Source organism: Saccopteryx leptura, chromosome 4 (assembly GCF_036850995.1).
Source record: "Saccopteryx leptura isolate mSacLep1 chromosome 4, mSacLep1_pri_phased_curated, whole genome shotgun sequence".
In the NCBI taxonomy this organism is placed as follows: domain Eukaryota; kingdom Metazoa; phylum Chordata; class Mammalia; order Chiroptera; family Emballonuridae; genus Saccopteryx; species Saccopteryx leptura.
Window position 1 is genome coordinate 120,009,646 of NC_089506.1, and position 20,440 is coordinate 120,030,085.

The window sequence follows — 20,440 nt, forward strand, 5'->3', positions numbered from 1 at the left end:
CTCCCCCTCTCCTTCCTCTCTGTCTCTCTCTTCCCCTCCCGCAGCCAAGGCTCCATTGGAGCAAAGATGGCCGGGGTGCTGAGGATGGCTCTATGGCCTCTGCTTCAGGCGCTAGAATGGCTCTGGTTGCAACAGAGTGAAGCCCCAGATGGGCAGAGCATCGCCCCCTGGTGGGCGTGCCGGGTGGATCCTGTTTCAGGCGCATGCAGGAGTCTGTCTGACTGCCTCCCCGTTTCCAACTTCAGAAAAATACAAAAATACAAAAAAAAAAAAAAAAAGATGGGAAAGGCTTAGTCTTAAAACTAAGCCTTAGGCTATAAGGACCTTGCCAGCTTACAGCCTCTCTCCCACACCCAATGCAAACTATAAGCGAGCAAACATATACCTTATATTTACAATTTATTTGACCAACATAGGTGTTCAAAGATTCACTGAATGCATGAATAAATTGAAACTATCACTATGCAAATGTTCTGAGCTAGGCAATGGGGAGGCAAAGAAGAGCAGACAAAGTCCCTAACTCAAATAATATAATTTGGTGTGATGGGGGGGGGGTTATGTAGGAAATACACAAGAAGTGAAAGGGGCCTGACCAGGCAGTGGCACAGTGGATGGAGTATTGGGCTGGGACGCAGAGGAGCCAGGTTCAAAACCCCGAGGTCACCAGCTTGAGTGTGGGGTCGCTGGCTTGAGCTTGGGATCATAGATATGACCCCATAGTTGCTGGCTTGAGCCCAAAGGTTACTGGCTTGAGCCCAAAGGTCACTGGCTTGAAGCCCAAGGTCACTGGCTTGAGCAAGGGGTTACTCGCTCTGCTGGAGTCCCCTGGTCAAGGCATATATGAGAAAACAATCAATGAACTAAAAAGCCACAACAAACAATTGATGCTGCTTATCTTTCTCCTTTCCTACCTGTCTGTACCTATCTGTCCCTCTCTCTCGCTCTTTCTCTGTCTCTGTCGCTAAAAAAAAAAAGTGAAATGGGAAGAAAAGCAACTGCTATGTGTCAGGCACTATGTGGGGCTTTCCTGATATTAGCTCAGTTTCTCCTCATACAAACCCTTATAAGTGAGTGTAGTATTTATTTGCTACTGAGGCTCAAAGGAGTTAAGTAACTTACCCAGTATCACATAGATGGCAGGTAGTGTTAATTGAGCTCCTACTGTATGCCAGGGAATGAACATGCTGGGTGCTGTGCTAGGTACTGTAGAAAGAAGAAGAAATGCTGTTCTTACTGTCTTAAACCCAGGTCTCTGTTGCCATCACACACCTTCCCAACCTTGTAGGACTGAAGAACCATTGAAGAGGAATATGTCACGTTAAACTTATCCTCATTACAAAAACAAAACCCAAAAAACACCCAAAACAAAAAACCTTACCGTAGTTAATATGTGGGGACTTACAGTAATCAAATGCTTGTTTAGTCATTAGATTCTAGGTGACTGTGGAGCAGCTGTGTTAGGCTTGCTCGCTGGTGTACCATTTGCAAGCACTTTGCTTGATTAGTGCGTAAGCACCTGGCAGCAGCACGTGTGCATGGCCTATATAAGGCTATGGGTGCTTGACTCAAAAAAGATGGGGGATTGTGGATTGCCTGCCCATCAGTGTGAGGGGCCATTTTTTTTCCTGTATTTTTCTGAAGCCGGAAACGGGGAGAGACAGTCAGACAGACTCCCCCTGCATCTGCCCGACCGGGATCCACCCGGCACGCCCACTAGGGGGTGACGCTCTGCCCACCAGGGGGCAATGCTCTGCCCCTCCGGGGCGTTGCTCTGTTGCGACCAGAGCCACTCTAGCGCCTGGGGCAGAGGCCAAGGAGCCATCCCCAGCGCCCGGGCCATCTTTGCTCCAGTGGAGCCTTGGCTGCGAGAGGGGAAGAGAGAGACAGAGAGGAAGGAGAGGGGGAGGGGTGGAGAAGCAGATGGGTGCTTCTCCTATGTGCCCTGGCCGGGAATCGAACCCCGGTCCCCCGCACGCCAGGCCGACGCACTACCGCTGAGCCAACCGGCCAGGGCTGCCTGAAGGTAACTTTGATATTTAGCATAACTTTGGAGAGGGGATATATTGTTCGACACACCTGTCACTGTACTACCAGTGGCTGAGGCCAAGCAGGTTCACATTGGATTCGGGCAGACGGTAGAGAAACTGCGGAGCCAGAAAGCATCAGGCCATTCCATTTAATAAAGTCTGACAATGGCGGGCAAGCACATAGGCAGGGGAAAACCTCTTCTCAGGCAAACGAAGAACAAAAATGGCCCCTCGGCCCTGGCCGGTTGGCTCAGTGGTAGAGCGTCGGCCTGACGTGCAGAAGTCCTGGGTTCGATTCCCGGCCAGGGCACACAGGAGAAGCGCCCATCTGCTTCTCCACCCCTCCCCCTCTCCTTCCTCTCTGTCTCTCTCTTCCCCTCCCGCAGCGGAGGCTCCATTGGAGCAAAGATGGCCCGGGCGCTGGGGATGGCTCCTTGGCCTCTGCCCCAGGCGCTAGAGTGGCTCTGGTCGCGGCAGAGCGATGCCCCGGAGGGGCAGAGCATCGCCCCCTGGTGGGCAGAGCGTCGCCCCCTGGTGGGCGTGCCGGGTGGATCCCGGTCGGGCGCATGCGGGAGTCTGTCTGACTGTCTCTCCCCGTTTCCAGCTTCAGAAAAAAATACAAAAAAAAAAAAAAGTTACCTTCAGGCAATGGAGGAGTTTCTATAAAAACTAGTTAAGCATATTCAAATATGTCAGCAATACATATTCAATGACTAACTGGAATTCTGTGAGCTGAGCCTAGGGGATCTACTAAAACTGTATACTGAGAGTCTCCAATTTCCAGGAAAAAAAAAAAATTGCAAAGATAGAAATTTCCCATCCTGGCTGGATAGCTCACTTGGTTAGGTTGTTGTCCTGAAGCACAGAGGTTGCTGGTTTGATCCCTGGTCTGGGAACATAATGAAACAGATTGATGTTTCTGTTCTTTTTCTCCAATCCTCTCTCTAAAATAAATAATTAAAAAAAAAAAAAGAGTTGCCTGGCCTGTGGTGGTGCAGTGGATTAGGAGGTGATCTGGAACACTGAGGTCACTGGTTCGAAACCTCAGGCTTGCCTAGTCAAGGCACATATGGGAGTTGATGCTTCCTGCTCCTCCCCTTTCTCTCTCTCTCTCTCTCTCTCTTTTTCTTCTCTCTATGAATAAAATATTAAATAAATAAATAAATAAGAGTTCATTGTCGTGGCTAGATAGCTCAGTTGATTAGAACATCATACGCTAAGGTTGAGGGTTTGATTCCCAGTTAGGGAATATGCAAGAATTAATTAATGAATGTATAAATAAGTGGAACAACAAATTAATGTTTCTGACCGACCAGGCAGTGGCACAGTAGTTAGAGCGTCAGATTGGGATCAGAGGACCCAGATTCGAAATCCCAAGGTCACTGGCTTGAGCACAGGCTCATCTGGCTTGAGCACAGGCTTACCAGCTTGAATAAGGGGTCACTGGCTTGAGTGTGGAATCATAGACATGAACCCATTGTCGCTGGCTTGAGCTCAAAGGTTGCTGGCTTGAAGCCCAAGGTTGCTGTGCTTGAGCAAGGGGTCATTCGCTCTGCTATGGCCCCCCAGTCAAGGCACATATGAGAAAGCAATCACTGAACAACTAAGGTGCTGAAATTGGATCCTCTGTGTCTCAGCTAGATGCACTATTCACTGTGCCACTGTCAGGTCAGGCTCACTGGTTGATTTTTGTATGTGTCCTCACTGGGGATCATACCCACAATCTTCATGTTTGGATCAATGTTCTAACTGAGCTACTCAGCCAGGGCATTGAAACATTTTTAAAAGAATAAAATATGGCCTGACCTGTGGTGGCGCAGTGGATCAAGCATCGACCTGGAATGCTGAGGTCACTGGTTCAAAACCCTGGCCTTGCCTGGTCAGGGCACGTGTGGGAGTTGATGCTTCCTGCTTCTTGCCCCCCTTCTCTCTCTTTCTCTTTCTATCTCTCTGTCTCTCTTCTCTAAACTGAATAAAGAAATAAAAAAATTTTAAAAGAATAAAATATGGCCTTGGCTGGTTGGCTTAGTGGTAGAGCGTCGGCATGGCTTGTGGAAGTCCTAGGTTCAATTCCAGGCCAGGGAACACAGGAGAAGCGCCCATCTGCTTCTCCACCCCTCCCCCTCTCCTTCCTCTCTGACTCTCTCTTCCCCTCCTGCAGCCAAGGCTCCATTAGAGCAAAGTTGGCCCAGGTGCTAAGGATGGCTCCATGGCCTCCACCTCAGGCGCTAGAATGGCTCCAGTTGTAATGGAACAACGGCCCAGATGGGCAGAGTATCGCCCCCTAGTTGGCATGCCAGGTGGATCTCGGTGGGGCGCATGCAGGAGTCTGTCTCTCTGCCTCCCTGCTTCTCACTTCAGAAAAATACAAAAAAATAATAATAATAATAAAATATGCCTGCCTGACCAGACAGTGGCACAGTGGATCGAGTGTCAAACTGGGACACAGAACATCAAACTGGGATGCAGAGGACCCAGTTTAAAAACCCTGAGGTGGCTTGACCAGGTGGTGGCACAGTGGATAGAGCGTCGGACTGGGATGCAGAGGACCCAGGTTCAAGACCCCGAGGTCGCCAGCTTGAGCGCGGGCTCATCTGGTTTGAGCAAAAGCTCATCAGCTTGAGCCCAAGGTCACTGGCTCCAGCAAGGGGTTACTCGGTCTGCTGAAGGCCCGTGGTCAAGGCACGTATGAGAAAGCAATCAATGAACAACTAAGTTGTTGCAACGCGCAATGAAAAACTAATGATTGGCCTGACCTGTGGTGGAGCAGTGGATAAAGTGTCGACCTGGAATGCTGAGGTTGCCGGTTCAAAACCCTGGACCTGCCCGGTCAAGGCACATATGGGAGTTGATGCTTCCTGCTCCTCCCCCAATTCTCTCTCTCTCTCTCTTCTCTAAAAAATTAATAAATAAAAATTAAAAAAAATACTAGAATACCCGTCAAAGGGTATATTAACCTTCAAAAGAGCACAAACCCCCCCCCCCCCAAAAAACAACAAAACTAATGATTGATGCGTCTCATCTCTCTTTGTTCCTGTCTGTCTGTCCTTGTCTATCCCTCTCTCTGACTCTGTCTCTGTAAAAAATAAATAAATAAAAATTTTAAAAAAGCCTATAAAACCCCGAGGTTGCTGCCTTCGCGTGGATCATAAACATGACCCCGTGATCGCTGGCTTGAAGCCCAAGGTCTCTGGCTTGAATCCAAGGCTTGAGCAAGGGTTCACTTGCTCTATTGTAGCTCCCCGGTCAGGGTACATACGAGAAAGCAATCAATGAACAACTAAGGAGCCACAACAAAGAACTGATGCTTTTCATTTACCTCCCTTCCTGTCTGTCTGTACCTGTCTGTCCCTCTCTCTGTCACTCTCTGTCACACACACACACACACACACACACACACACACACACACACACACAAAATATGCCTGACCTGTGGTGGCGCAGTCACCTGGAACACTGAAGTCACCAGTTCAAAATCCCAGGGTTGCCTGGTTAAGGCATATATGGGAGTTGATGCTTCCTGTTCCTCCCCTCTTCTTTCTCTCTCAAGTGAATAAATAAAATCTTAAAAAAAAAAGAATACAATATCTTAGTCCTGGTAGATAGCTTGGTCGGTTAGAGTGTCATCCTGACACACAAAGGTTGCAGGTTTAACACCCCCCCCCAATCAGGACACATACAGGAATAGATCAATATTTCTGTCTCTCCCTCTCTCCATTCCTCTCTCTCTAAAATCAATAAATTAAAAAAAATGATTTTAGAGGCCCTGGTTGGTTGGCTCAGTGGTGAAGCATCAGCTTGGTGTGTGGATGTCCCAGGTTAGATTCCCAGTTAGGGCACACAGAAATGCCCATCTGCTTCTCCACCCCTCCCCCACTTGCTTCTCTCTCTCTTTCTCTCTCTCTCTCTCTCTTTTCTCCTCCCACAGCCATGGCTTGATTGGAGTTAGTTGGCCCTGGGCACTGAGGATAGCCATCCTGGTGGCTTCCACCTTAGGTGCTAAGAAGGGCTCACTTGCCAAGCAATGGAGCATCACCCCCTAGTGGGCTTGGTGAGTGGATCTGGTTGGGGCACCTGTGGGAATCTGTCTCTGCCTCCCCTCCTCTCACTGAAAAAAAAAAATTGATTTTAGAGGGAAAGGAAGAAAAAGAGAAAAGCAAGGTGGAGAAGAGGGAACTCATGGTTGCTTCTTCTATGTGCCTTTGAGCCCAGGGCTTCAAACCAGAGACCTCAGCATTCCAGGTCAACGTCTTATCTACTGTGCTACCACAGGTCTTGGGAATAAAATATCTTTTTTTGTGTGTGTGTGACAGAGACAGAGAGAGGGACAGACAGACAGGAAGGGAGAGAGATGAAAAGCATAAATTCTTCGTTGTGGCACCTTAGTTGTTCATTGATTGCGGGTTTCTCATATGTGCCTTGATGGGGGTGGGGAGGGTTCCCAACAGCAGAGCAAGTGATACCTTGCTTAAGCCAGCGACCTTGGTCTCAAGCCAGAGACCTTGGGCTTCAAGCCAGCGACCATGGGGTCATGTCTATGATCCCATGCTCAAGCTAGCGACATTTCCCCTCCTCAAGCTGGTGAGCCTGCCCTCAAGCCGGAGACCTGGGTCCACTGCATCCCAATCCAATGCTCTATCCACTCGGCACTGCCTGGTCAGGCTCTTTTTTTTTTTTTTTTTTTTTTTTTTTGTATTTTTCTGAAGTTGGCAATGGGGAGGCAGTCAGACAGATTCCCGGATGTGCCCGACCAGGATCCACCCAGCATGTCCACCAGGGGGCGATGCTCTGCCCATCTGGGGCTTCACTCTGTTGCAACCAGAGCCATTCTAGGCGCCTGAGGCAGAGGCCATGGAGGCATCCTCAGCGCCCGGGGCCAACTTTGCTCCAATGGAGCCTTGGATGCGGGAGGGGAAGAGAGGGACAGAGAAGAAGGAGAGGGGGAGGGGTGGAGAAGCAGATGGATGCTTCTCTGGTGTGCCCTGGCCGGGAATCGAACCTGGGACTCCTGCACGACAGGCCGACGCTCTACCACTGAACCAACTGGCCAGGGCCAGTCAGGCTCTTTTTCTTTTTTTAGCGAGAGAGACACAGAGAAAGAGACAGAAAGGGAAGGAAATGAGAAGCATCAACTTGTAGTTGCAGTACTTTAGTTTGAATGTAAAATTTCTTATACTTCATATATCCACTATTGGTGTCAGAAACACTCAGATCAGTTAGACTGAAATATTTCAAAAATGCAGCAAGACAAATGGCAGAACTGTGGAGTGTGCACATTACATTAGATTTCACCGTATGAATAGCTGTCTTAAGACAAGGATTTGGATGAAATTATTATAGCCACAGATTTTCCTTCCTTAACAATTTGTACCTCCAAAGATCAAACTATTTGGGTGACAAGATTTTCCTAACTATTCCAAGACATCTTATTTCCACCAATTCAAATAGGTATTTCAGGGAAAGAACAGTTTCCCCAGCTAAACTACTGAAAATGTCGTTTTCAGATCAAAGTTTTCTTAAATAAAAGCTGCCACATTTTTAGGCCCTGTTCCCCAAGGCTTACTTTTATTTATTTTAAATATTTCTTTTTTTAAAACATTTTTTAAAATTCATTTTAGAGAGGAGAGAGAAAGGGAAAGAGAGAGACAGAGGGAGAGAGAGAGGAGAGACAGAGAGAGAAGGTGGGGAGGAGCTGGAAGCATCAACTCCCATATGTGCCTTGACCAGGCAAGCCCAGGGTTTCGAACCAGTGACCTCAGCATTTCCAGGTTGACACTTTATCCACTGCGCCACCACAGGTCAGGCCCCAAGGCTTACTTTTAAATTTCGATTATCTTCAGTTAGTTTTTTAAAAATTGCTTATTTGGGAATTTAGACTCAATATTATTTTCTTCCTTGTATGGTATGTATTTGAAAATACGGCATTTACAAAATAAGTAACTCCTTTAAATTACTGGAGCACTTTTAAGTTTTTCATTAAAAAAACCAAGGCTTCCCTGATTGTGGGATCGAGTTGCAGCCTTCTTTTATTTATTTATTTATTTTTTACAGAGACAGAGAGTGAGTCAGAGAGAGGGAGAGACAGGGAGGGAGAGAGATGAGAAGCATCAATCATCAGGTTTTCATTGGGACTCCTTAGTTGTTCATTGAGTGCTTTCTCATATGTGCCTTGACTGCGGGCCTTCAGCAGACCGAATAACCCCTTGCTGGAGCCAGCGACCTTGCATTCAAGCTGGTGAGCTTTTTCCTCAAACCAGATGAGCCCGCGCTCAAGCTGGTGAGCTTGAGGTCTCGAACCTGAGTTCTCTGCATCCCAGACTGTGCCACCGCCTGGTCAGGCGAACTACAGCCTCCTTCGTTGTCGGGATTATCCTCCCAACTGAGCAACCCGGCCAGGGCTCAGTTGCATCAATTTTGTCTGCATGCTTCTTGAGCGTTTTGGGGTGGGAGTTGGCAGCTACTACCTTTGTACAGAAGCCTGATTGGCCAATGGGGCCAGGGAATGGGCTCCCTTGCCCTCGACACCCCTCGGGGAAGCGGCTTTTTTTTTTTTAATTAATTAAATTTTTTTTTTTTTTTTACAGAGACAGAGAGAGAGTCAGAGAGAGGGCTAGACAGGGACAGACAGACAGGAACGGAGAGATGAGAAGCATCAATCATTAGTTTTTCGTTGCGTATTGAGACACCTTAGTTGTTCATTGATTGCTTTCTCATTTGTGCCTTGACCGTGGGCCTTCAGCAGACTGAGTAACCCCTTGCTCAAGCCAGTGACCTTGAGTCCAAGCCCGTGAGCTTTCGCTCAAACCAGATGAGCCCGCGCTCAAGCTGATGACCTCGGGGTCTCGAGTCTGGGTCCTCCGCATCCCAGTCCGACACTATCCACTGCGCCACCGCGTGGTCAGGCTAATCTTTTTATTTATTCATTCTAGTGAGGGGGGAGAGGGAGAGGGAGAGAGAGAGAGAGAGAGAGAGAGAGAGAGAGAGAGAGAGAGAGAGAAGGAAGCATCAACTCCCACATGTGCCTTGACCAGGCAAGCCCAGGGTTTTGAACTGGAAACCCCAGTGTTCCAGGTCGGCGCTTTAATCACTGCGTCACCACAGGTCAGGCTAGGACCTGTGCGTCCAGTTTTTGCGTCCAGTCTGCGCACGCGCAACCGTACTGTCACTGCTCCCGCCGTCTTCGGAGGCCTTTTCCTGGACCGGTCTGGGGCTGTCCGCGGCAGCGCCTGATCTGGCGGGAGGTTACTTTGAGGAGAGACCGTACCTGGCGCTGTTTTCCCTTTTGTGTTGTCGAGGCCAGGGATGAAGGACACGTATAGACTGCCACAGAGAGGTGGTCGTTGCCAAGAGGAGAGGCCCCTGCAATGTTGGGGATTTGGAGCTGCAGGCATTACAAGAGTCGGTCGGTCGGGGCCCTTTGTCGCAGCGGTCTCTGAGGTCTAGGCCCAGGAGCTTTGGAGGCCTTGCGAGTTCCAAGCAGCTGAGGCGCGGCGCTATGGAGGAGCTTGATGGGGAGCCGACAGTCACTGTAAGGGTGCCCCACGTCCAAGGATTGAGTGTGCTTTGTCGCTGCAGGCTTGTCTACCTCCCTGCCGCCCGCGGGGCGGCTGCCCCCTTCTTTCAGCTCAATTGCCCTTGTCCGGAAGTCACATTCATTAGGTGGTCGTGTTAGGATTGCAGTGGTCGCAGGGTTTCTGCTGCTTTGTATACTCAGAATACCTGGCCTCACAGGTCTGACTCTGTCTCTCTCCTTGACTTGTCTTGCCGCCTTCCTGCTTCCCTCGCTTTCCCGTTGGGCTGACGCTCTTTATGAGCGCGCTCGGCCTAAGCAGAGTAATTGGGGCTTTTTTCTTCCCGCCGAATTGAGCTTCACATCGCAGCGCCGTTGAGCCTGGCTCTGTTTTGTCGTGCTATACTTGCCGAATGTTTACTAAACGTATTTATTCTCTCGGGAGACTAGTTCTGTTTTTATTGCTGTTTGGTTTCAATTTTATCTGGACTCTCAAGAGAATATGTCAAGTGTTGGCTGATCTGTGATGTTTTAGATACGAGACACCTTTTCCCCAGTCTGGTATTCCCTTTATTCTTGCCGTTTTTCAAATGCAAGCCCCAGCGGCTTCTTAGAAAGCCTTCCTTGACTTCCTAACTAGGTCATAAATCTCTACTCCTTATAGGCTTGTTCTGCTCCTATTAGCTCCTGGCAACCTGTAAACCCCATTAAACTGCAGGTGGCATGACCTTGTGTTTTTGCTTTCTAGAAAGTTGAGGTGCCTACGGTTTTCAGCTAAAGCCATCAGATTGCAAAGCAGTATCTGACGAAACAATTGAAAACGGGTCATTTCAAAGCTAACTGGACAATATAAGACCTGAAATCTTAAGTAACAGTTAACTTGGGTTGTTGTGTTGTATAAAGCTTATTTACTACTGTAGAGTATTAAGTTTTAATATAAAATATTTTAAATATAAAATATCAAGAACTATATCAGTTTTGCAGGGAAGAAAAATTAGAGTGTGAGAATCACAAACTTTTTCAAACTTCCCCTCCTCCACTATGTCAGAAACTTTGGATGGGGGAACCTTCCCAGTGCTACTCTGTAAAGCCACTGCTTTGATATTGAGCCATGATAATGAACCATGTATTTACAAATAGAAAGAGGACGACCTAAGCTTTATTTTTTGTGTGTGTGTTTTTTTTTACAGAGACGGAGAGAGAGAGAGAGAGGGATAGACAGAGACAGACAGGAACGGAGAGATTAGAAGCATCAATCATTAGTTTTTTGTTGCGCGTTGCAACACCTTAGTTGTTCATTGATTGCTTTCTCATATGTGCTTTGACTGCAGGCCTTCAGCAGACCGAGTAACCCCTTGCTCGAGCCAGCGACCTTGGGTCCAAGCTGGTGAGTCTTGCTCAAACCAGATGAGCCCGCGCTCAAGCTGACGACCTCGAGGTCTTGAACTGGGTCCTCTGCATCCCAGTCTGACGTTCTATCCACTGCGCAACCGCCTGGTCAGGCTAAGCTTTATTTTGATCCCATTAGTGATGATTGACTTGTGATGACCCAGCTCTATATTGATGTTGGGGCAACCACGTAGGAAACTGGTTGGCCTTGTAGGCACAACCTCACATAGGTGCATTACCTTGGTAGAACTCCATAGTCTAGAATCTGAACCTCAACTCTGCAAGTTCAAACTCAGTCATGTCTGCATTTGAGCATTAAGCTGCATTTTGGGAATACTGTAAACACACTCTTCAAGAGACTGTCGAAAAATCCTGAATACCGCCTGACCAGGCGGTGGTGCAGTGGATAGAGCATTGGACTGGGATGCGGAAGACCCAGGTTCGAGACCCTGAGGTCACCAGCTTGAGCGCGAGCTCATCTGGCTTGAGGAAAAAAAAAAAAAAAAAAAAAAAAGCTCACCAGCTTGGATCCAAGGTCGCTGGCTCGAGCAAGGGGTCACTCGGTCTGCTGAAGGCCCCTGGTCAAGGCACATATGAGAAGGCAATCAATAAACAACTAAGGTGCCATAACGAAAAACTGATGATTGATGCTTTTCATCTCTCTCCGTTTCTGTCTGTCTGTCCCTATCTCTCTTACTCTCTCTCTGTCCCTGTAAAAAAAAAAAAAAAGAAAAATCCTGAATACCATTAAGTTATCCTTCATGGCAGCTGTGCCTGCTCTTCACACAGCCTCTTCCTATTATCAGGGAACATGAAGGCCAATTAGTAAGTAGCAGATTTGAGGATAATTAAGTAGACTCAAAGTAGAAAGAATAATCTTGCCCTGACCAGGTAGCTTAATTGCTTAGAGCAGTGGTTCTCAACCTGTGGGTCGCGATGGCTTTAGGTGACCCCTGTGTTTTGGTCGTTTGACCCCTGCCGGGGTCGCGACCCACAGGTTGAGAACCACTGGCTTAGAGCATCGTCCTAAAAAAGAAAAAAAGTATAATAATTTTTGATTGATTGATTGATTTTAGAGGGAGGGAGATGGACAAAGAGACAGAGGGAAACATTCATTTCTTGTTCCACTTAAATTGTGCATTCTTTGGTTGATTCTTGTTTGTGCCCTGACTAGGGATCCAACTGGCAATATTGGCTTATGGAACTATGTGCTAACCAGTAAACAGCTTGGCCAGTGCTAGAATAATTTTTTTTTATTCTTATTTTATTTATTCATTTTTAGAGAAGAAAGAGAGACAGAGAGAGAGAGAAGGGGGGAGGAGCTAGAAGCATCAACTCCCATATGTGCCTTGACCAGGCAAACCCAGGGTTTTGAACCGGCGACCTCAGCATTTCCAGGTCGATGCTTTATCCACTGCGCCACCACAGGTCAGTAGAATAATTTTTTTTTAAGTGAGAGGAGGAGAAAGAGACAGACTCTAGCATACGCCCTGACCAGGGCTCATTTGGCAACCTCTGTCTGGGGCCAAAGCTCAACCAAGCTATCCTCAGTGCCCGGGGTGACACTAAAACTAATCAATTAATCGAGCCACCAGGTGCTGGAGGGGAAGAGAGAGAGTGAGGGGAGGGAGGGCAAGAGAACAAGATGGTAGTTTCTCCTGTGTGCCCTGACTGGGAATTGAACCTGGGATGTACATACGCTGGGTTGAAAGTATCCATTGAGCCAACCAGCCAGGGCTAGAATAATCTTAAGTAGTTTGCTTTTTTTGTCAGAGACAGTGAGAGTCAGAGAGAGGGACAAACAGATAAAAGGGGAGAGAGATGAGAAGCGTCAGTTCTTCATTTCTTAGTTGTTCATTGACTGCTTTCTCCTTTGTGCCTTGATGGGGGGGTGGTGCTATAGCAGAGTGAGTGACCCCTTGCTGAAGCCAGTGACCTTGGGCTTCAAGCCAGCGACTATGGGGTCATGTCTATGATCCCATGCTTAAGCCAGAGACCCCACACACAAGCTGGTGAGCCTGTGCTCAAGCCAGCGACCTTGAGGTTTTGAACTTGGGTTCTCCTCATCCCAGTCCGATGCTCTAATCACTGCGCCACTGCCTGGTCAGGCTTGAGTAGTTTTTCTAGACCAATGTTCTCCTTTTGGTTCAAGGACTCTTAAGAAACATAAGTTGGCTTGACCAGGCAGTGGCGCAGTGAATAGAGTGTCGGACTAGGATGCAGAGGACCCAGGTTTGAGACCCTGAGGTTGCCAGCTTGAGCGTGGGCTCATCTGTCTTGAGCAAAGCTCACCAGCTTGGATCCAAGGTCGCTGGCTCGAGCAAGGGGTTACTCGGTCTGCTGAAGGCCCGCGGTCAAGGCACATATGAGAAAGCAATCAATGAACAACTAAGGTATCACAACGGCAATGAAAAACTGATGATTGATGCTTCTCATCTCTCTCCGTTCCTGTCTGTCCCTGTCTATCCCTCTCTCTGACTCTCTGTCCCTGTAAAAAAAAAAAAAAAGAAAGAAAGAAACATAAGTTGGCCTTGGCCGGCTGGCTCAGCGGTAAAGCGTCGACCTGGTGAGTGGAGGACCTAGGGGTGATTCCTGGACAGCGCATACGGGAGAAGCATCCATCTGCTTTTCTACCCTTCACCCTCTCCTTTCTCTCTGTCTCTCTCTTCCCCTCCCACAGTCAAAGCTCCATTTTAGCAAAGTTGGCCCAGGCGCTGAGGATGGCTTGATAACCTCTGCCTCAGATCCTAGAATGGCTCTGGTTGCAACGGAGCAATAGCTGAGATGAGCAGAGCATCGACCCCTAGTGGGCACACCGGGTGGATCCTGGTTGGGGCACATTCAGGAGTCTGTCTGTCTGCCTCCCCGCTTCTCACTTCAGAAAAATACAAAAAAAAAAAAAAAAAAGAAAGAAAGAAATATAAATTATAGTTTTGTTTTGTTTGTTTCCAGATAAATACCCAAAAGTGGAATTCCTGGTTTATAGGACAGATAGATACATATTTAGCTAAAGTAAACTGTCAGTTCTTCAAAGTGCTTGCTTATACCACTATTTTCACCAAAATGTGTGACAGTTCTAGTTTTTCCACATCTTCATCGACTCTTTGTATGATGTCTTTTATTTTAGCTGTTTTCATTCTAGTGGGTGCACAGTGATAAGTCATAATTTTTATTTGTATTTCTCTAATGATAAAGATACTGAGCGCCTGACCAGGTGGTGGCGCAGTGGATAGAGCTTCGGACTGGGATGCAGAGGACCCAGGTTCGAGACCCCGAGGTCGCCAGCTTGAGCACGGGCTCATCTGGTTTGAGCAAAAGCCCACCAGTTTGAACCCAAGGTCGCTGGCTCCAGCAGGGGTTACTTGGTCTGCTGAAGGCCCGTGGTTAAGGCACATATGAGAAAGGAATCAATAAACAATTAAGGTGTTGCAACGTGCAACGGAAAACTAATGATTGATGCTTCTCGTCTCTGTCCGTTCCTGTCTGTCTGTCCCTGTCTGTCCCTCTCTCTGACTCACTGTCTCTGTAAAAATAAATAAATAAATAAAATTTAAAAAAAGAAAACTGAAAAACTAAAAAAAAAAAAAAAAAAAAAAGATATTCGGCCCTGGCCAGTTGGCTCAGCGGTAGAGCGTTGGCCTGGCATACAGGGGACCCGGGTTCGATTCCCGGCCAGGGCACATAGGAGAAGCGCCCATTTGCTTCTCCACCCCCCCCTCCTTCCTCTCTGTTTCTCTCTTCCCCTCCCACAGCCGAGGCTCCATTGGAGCAAAGATGGCCCGGGCGCTGTGGATGGCTCCTTGGCCTCTGCCCCAGGCGCTAGAGTGGCTCTGGTCGTGGCAGAGCGATGCCCTGGAGGGGCAGAGCATCGCCCCCTGGTGGGCAGAGCGTAGCCCCTGGTGGGCGTGCCAGGTGGATCCCGGTCATGGAACCCAGTTGGGCGCATGCGGGAGTCTGTCTGACTGTCTTTCCCCATTTCCAGCTTCAGAAAAATACACAAAAAAAAAAATGATATTGAGCATCTTTTTAAATTTTTATTTATAAATTTTTAGAGGGAGAAAACATCGATTTGTTGTTTCACTTATTGCATTCATTTATTGATTCTTTTTTTTTTTTTTTTTTGTATTTTTCTGAAACTGGAAACGGGGAGAGACAGTCAGACAGACTCCCGCATGCGCCTGACCGGGATCCACCCGGCACGCCCACCAGGGGGCGATGCTCTGCCCACCAGGGGCATCACTCTATCAAGATCAGAGCCACTCTAGCGCCTGGGGCAGAGGCCAAGGAGCCATCCCCAGCGCCCGGGCCATCTTTGCTCCAATGGAGCCTTGGCTGCGGGAGGGGAAGAGAGAGACAGAGAGGAAGGAGGGGGGGTGGAGAAGCAAATGGGCGCTTCTCCTATGTGCCCTGGCCAGGAATTGAACCTGGGTCCCCCGCACGCCAGGCCGACGCTCTACCGCTGAGCCAACCGGCCAGGGCCCATTTATTGATTCTTATTCTGTGTGTGTGACAGAGAGAGAGACAGGAAGAGACAGACAGGACGGGAGAGAGATGAGAAGTGTATCAAGTCTTCCTTGTGGCATCTTAGTTGTTCATTGCTTTCTTATATGTGCCTGGATAGTGGGGAAGGGGAGGCTACAGTAGAGCAAGTGACCCTTTGCTCAAGCCAGCAACCTTGGACTTTAAGCCAGTGACCTTGGAGCTCAAGCCTGCGACCTTGGGGCTTTGAACATGGGTCCTCTGCATCCCATCCCAAGGCTCTACCCACTGTGCCACCACCTGGTCAGGTATCATTTCTTGATCCTTGAATGTGCCCAGACCAGGGGTCAAACTTGCAGCCTTGGCATGTCAGGACAATGCTCTAACCAGCTGAGCTATCCAGCCAGGGCTTGTATATCTTTTTATGTGTTTGTATATCTTTGGTAAAATGTGTGTTAAAATCTTGCTTGACCGGGCTGTGACGCAGTAGATGGAGCATCAGACTGGGATGCGGAAAACTCAGGTTTGAGACCGTGAGGTCGCCAGCTTGAGCGCGGCGGGCTCATCTGGTTTGAGCAAAGCTTACCTGCTTGGACCCAAGGTCGCTGGCTCGAGCGAGGGGTTGCTCGGTCTGCTGTAGCCCCACGGTCAAGGCACATATGAGAAAGCAATCAATTGAACAACTAAGGTGTTGCAACAAGATACTGATGATGCTTCTCATCTCTTTCCACTCCTATCTGTCCCTATTTATCCCTCTCTCTGACTCTGTCTCTGTAAAAATAAATAAATAAATAAAATCTTTTGCCCATTTTGTTACTGGGTCGGTACCTTTTTTTTTTTTTTTTTTAATTTTTATTTTTTGTTTTTTCTGAAGCTAGAAAGGGGGAGAGACAGTCAGACAGACTCCCGCATGCGCCCCACCAGGGGGCAACGCTCTGCCCACCAGGGGGCGATGCTCTGCCCCTCCGGGGCATCGCTCTGCCGCAACCAGAGCCACTCCAGCATCTGGGGCAGAGGCCAAGGAGCCATTCCCAGCGCCCGGGCCATCTTTGCTCCAGTGGAGCCTTGGCTGCGGGAGGGGAAGAGAGAGACAGAGAGGAAGGAGAGGGGGAGGGGTGGAGAAGCAGATGGGCGCTTCTCCTGTGTGCCCTGGCCGGGAATCGAACCCAGGACTTCTGCACACCAGGCCAACGCTCTACCACTGTGCCAACCGGCCAGGGCTTGGTACTTTTATTAATGAATTGTAAGAGTTATTTATATATTCTGAATATCAAATACGTTTTGAAGATATTTTCTCTCGGTCTGCGGCTTACATTTCCATTTTCTTTATTTTATTTTATTTTTTATTTTTTTGTATTTTTCTGAAGCTGGAAACGGGGAGAGACAGTCAGACAGACTCCCGCATGCGCCCGACTGGGATCCACCCGGCACAATGCTTTGCCCACCAGGGGTCGATGCTCTGCCCCTTCGGGGCGTCGCTCTGTTGCTACCAGAGCCACTCTAGCGCCTGGGGCAGAGGCCATGGAGCCATCCCCAGCGCCCGGGCCATCTTTGCTCCAATGGAGCCTTGGCTGTGGGAGGGGAAGAGAGAGACGGAGAGGAAGGAGAGGGGGAGGGGTGGAGAAGCAAATGGGCGCTTCTCTGTGTGCCCTGGCCAGGAATCGAACCTGGGACCTCTGCACGCCAGGCCGACGCTCTACACATTTCCATTTTCTTAACAGCATCCTTTTTTTTTTTTTTTTTAAGAATTTTTATAAGACTTTATTTGCCTGGTCAAGCCCCATATGGAAAGCAACAATGAGTTGATGCTTCCTGCTCCCCCCACCTTCACCTTTCTCTCTCTCCTCTCTCTAAAATCATTTATTTGAGTCAAAGAATCGTTTCTTTGAGTCAAAGTGACAACATAACAGAAGCCCTTAACAGTATTTTTTTTTTTTTAGTTTTTCTATTGATTTGAAAGAGAAAAAGGGGAAAGGGAAGAAGGAAAAGGGAGGGAAAGAGTGAGAGAAGCATCAACTAGTTCCACTTAGTAGTTCCATTTAGTTGCACTCATTGGTTGCCTCTTGTCTGTGCTGTGACCTAGGATTGAACCCAGGATTTCAGTGCACCAGGACAATGCTTTGTCCACTGAGCCTCCTGGCCAGGGCCAACAGTATCTTTTTTTTTTTTTTTGTATTTTTCTGAAGTGAGGTGGGGAGGCAGAGAGACAGATTCCCACAAGCGCCTGACTGGGATTTTCCCCGCATGCTCACTAGGAGGCGATGCTCTACCCATCTGGGGCGTTGCTCTGTTGCAACCGGAGCCATTCGAGCACATCCTCAGTGCCCCCAGGGATAACTTTGCTCCAATGGAGCCTTGACTGCAGGAGGGGAAGAGAGAGACAGAAAAAGGAGAGGGGAAGGGGTGGAGAAGCAGATGGGTGCTTCTCCTGTGTGCCCTGGCGGGGAATCAAATCAAACCCAGGACTTCCACACATTGGGCTGACACTCTACCACTAAGCCAACTGGGCAGGGCCAACAGTATCTTTTTTTTTTTTTTTACAGAGAGAGAGTCAGAGAGAGGGATAGACAGGGACAGACAAACAGGAACGGAGAGATGAGAATCATCAATCATTAGTTTTTTGTTGCACGTTGCAACACCTTAATTATTCATTGATTGCTTTCTCATACGTGCCTTGACCGTGGGCCTTCAGCAGACCGAGTATAACCCCTTGCTCAAGCCAGCGACCTTGGGCTCAAGCTGGCGAGATTTGCTCAAACCAGATGAGCCTGCACTCAAGCTGGTGACCTTGGGGTCTCAAACCTGGGTCTTCTGCATCCCAGTCTGATGCTCTATCCACTGCGCCACCGCCCGGTCAGGCCAACAGTATCTTTTTAATCTTTTTTTTTTTTTCCAGAGACACAGAGAAAGTCAGAGAGAGGGATAGACAGGGACGGACAGACAGACAGGAATGGAGAGATGAGAAGCATCAATCATTAGTTTTTCGTTTGCGCGTTGCAACACCTTAATTGTTCATTGATTGCTTTCTCATACATACCTTGACCACGGGCCTTCAGCAGACCGAGTAACCCCTTGCTGGAGCCAGCGACCTTGGGCTCAAGCTGGTGAGCTTTTGCTCAAACCAGTTGAGCCCTTGCTCAAGCTGGTGAGCTCGGGTCTCGAACCTGGGTCTTCTGCATCCCAGTCTGACGCTCTACTGTGCCACTGCCCGGCCAGGCCAACAGTATCTTTTTAAGAACAAATGTTTTTAATTTTGGTGAAGTCCAATTTATACATTTTCTTCTTCTACACTTTATGCTTTTTTTGTGTCCTATATATCTTTGTGAAGATATGCTAAGCCAGAGGTACACAGAAGAGGATCTGTGTTAGCAGACTCTTAATGACCGAGTAGGCCAAGCAAGGAGGAAGCATTACACACAGTGGTGCTGGAATAAATGGGTATTGAACCTGACTAGGTGGTGGCACAGTGGATAGAGCATTGGACTAAGATGCGAAGGACCCAAGTTGGAAACTGAGGTGGCAGGCTTGAGCGCAGGCTCAACAGCTTGAACCCAAAGGTTGCTGGCTGGAAGCCCAAGGTTGCTAGCTTGAGCAAGGGGTCCTATATATCTTTGTTTTCTTTAAGGTCAGAAGGATTTTCTACTGTGCTTTTCAAGTTTTATAGATTTTATTCTCTGTTTGTGTCTAATTTTTAGAAATTTTTATCTATTTCTATGGTATGAGTTTCAGTTTTTGCATTTGCATACCTTTTTTTTTTTTGACAATGACAGAGGGACAGATAGGGACAAACAGACTGGAAGGGAGAGTGGTGAGAAGCATCAGTTTTTCGTTGTGACACCTTAGTTGTTCATTGATTGCTTTCTCATATATGCCTTGATCCTGGGCCTTCAGCAGGCCGAGTGACCCCTTGCTCAAGCCAGTGACCTTGGGTCCAAGCTGGTGAACTTTGCTCAAACCAGATGAGCCTGCGCTCAAGCTGGCGACCTTGGGGTCTCGAACCTGGATCCTGCGCATCCCAGTCTGATGCTCTATCCACTGCGCCACCGCCTGGTCAGGCAGTAGCTTTTATTTTTTATCAACACTTGAGAAGAGGCAGGCTGGGTTGAAGTGCCCAGCAAAGCTCGTTTGCTTGTTTAGGTTTGAATAGCCTGGACTGATCTCATCCACATTCAGCTGTGTACATAGATTAGCACTTAACTTTCATGACCACCAAATTCTAGAATTGTACTTGCAAGTCTTTTGAAAGCAAAGCCTTTAGTAAGACTAAATTTGTGTGCTTTATTTTTTACTAGTTGATTCCAGGAGTGAATTCCAAGAAGATGCAGATGTGTTTTGACTGGGGTCCAGGGGAGATGCTGTTATGTGAAACCTCCTTCAACAAAAAAGGTAGTTATTATTTTTTCTTCCAGATTATCTGTCTTGACACATTTTGTTTCTTTTTTACTTTATTCTCCCAGATTTGACTAGCTCATGCATGGTACAGTTGAAATTATTTTGAACCATTTTCATTTTTGAAACTTTAGTTGTTTAAGGTTTTCATTGATTATGGTTCTAGGGAAAGAAATTAATAATCTTTCAGGTGTTAAAGAAGGGTTTTCTTTTTTTTCTTTTTTAGAGAATTTCTTCTCTTAATCTGAGATGCTTTGGAGCTGGGGGATAGCTGGAAGGGTGGTGAGAGTTATTGCAGGAGGGTGAGAATTGTTTCATCTTTATTTTTAAAATTTTATTTATTTTTAAAATTTTATTTAAAAAATTAAATCTAACAGTGTGACAGTGATCATAAGAGTACACAGGTTTCAGTAAACATCTCTATAGCATTTGAACTGTTGATTGTGCTGTGTGCCTGTTACCCAAGGTCAAGTCATTTTCTATCACCATTATTTGTCCCTCTTTACTCCCTTCCTCTTCACCCTCCCCCTTATTTTTATTTTTCAATTACAACTTACATTCAATATTTTGTATCAGTTTCAGGTGGAAAAGGTTGTCTTTATATTTACAAACTTCAGGCATATCCCTGTTTTTGTCCAGAGTGACT

At 47.6% G+C, this 20,440-nt stretch overlaps 1 protein-coding gene and 1 non-coding gene across 5 annotated transcripts in view; both read left to right on the forward strand.

The window, feature by feature from the left end:
* The first annotated feature begins 2,261 nt into the window (after positions 1 to 2,261).
* On the forward strand, positions 2,262 to 2,337 carry TRNAV-GAC (transfer RNA valine (anticodon GAC)). Its single transcript has one exon. It is a non-coding gene; the product is annotated as a tRNA-Val (tRNA).
* Positions 2,338 to 9,266: 6,929 nt separating this feature from the next.
* NUP85 (nucleoporin 85) overlaps positions 9,267 to 20,440 on the forward strand; it is a 58,725-nt gene continuing 47,551 nt past the window's right edge. For 2 of the 4 annotated variants that reach the window (XM_066381181.1, XM_066381180.1), the window contains exons 1-2: positions 9,268 to 9,555; positions 19,698 to 19,791. In XM_066381181.1, coding sequence (XP_066237278.1) covers positions 9,523 to 9,555; positions 19,698 to 19,791 — 127 coding nt within the window. In that variant the 5' untranslated portion in view covers positions 9,268 to 9,522. Of the gene's footprint in view, positions 9,556 to 19,697; positions 19,792 to 20,440 lie in introns of all 4 variants that reach the window. The other 2 variants (XM_066381182.1, XM_066381183.1) reach the window with 2 other exon arrangements.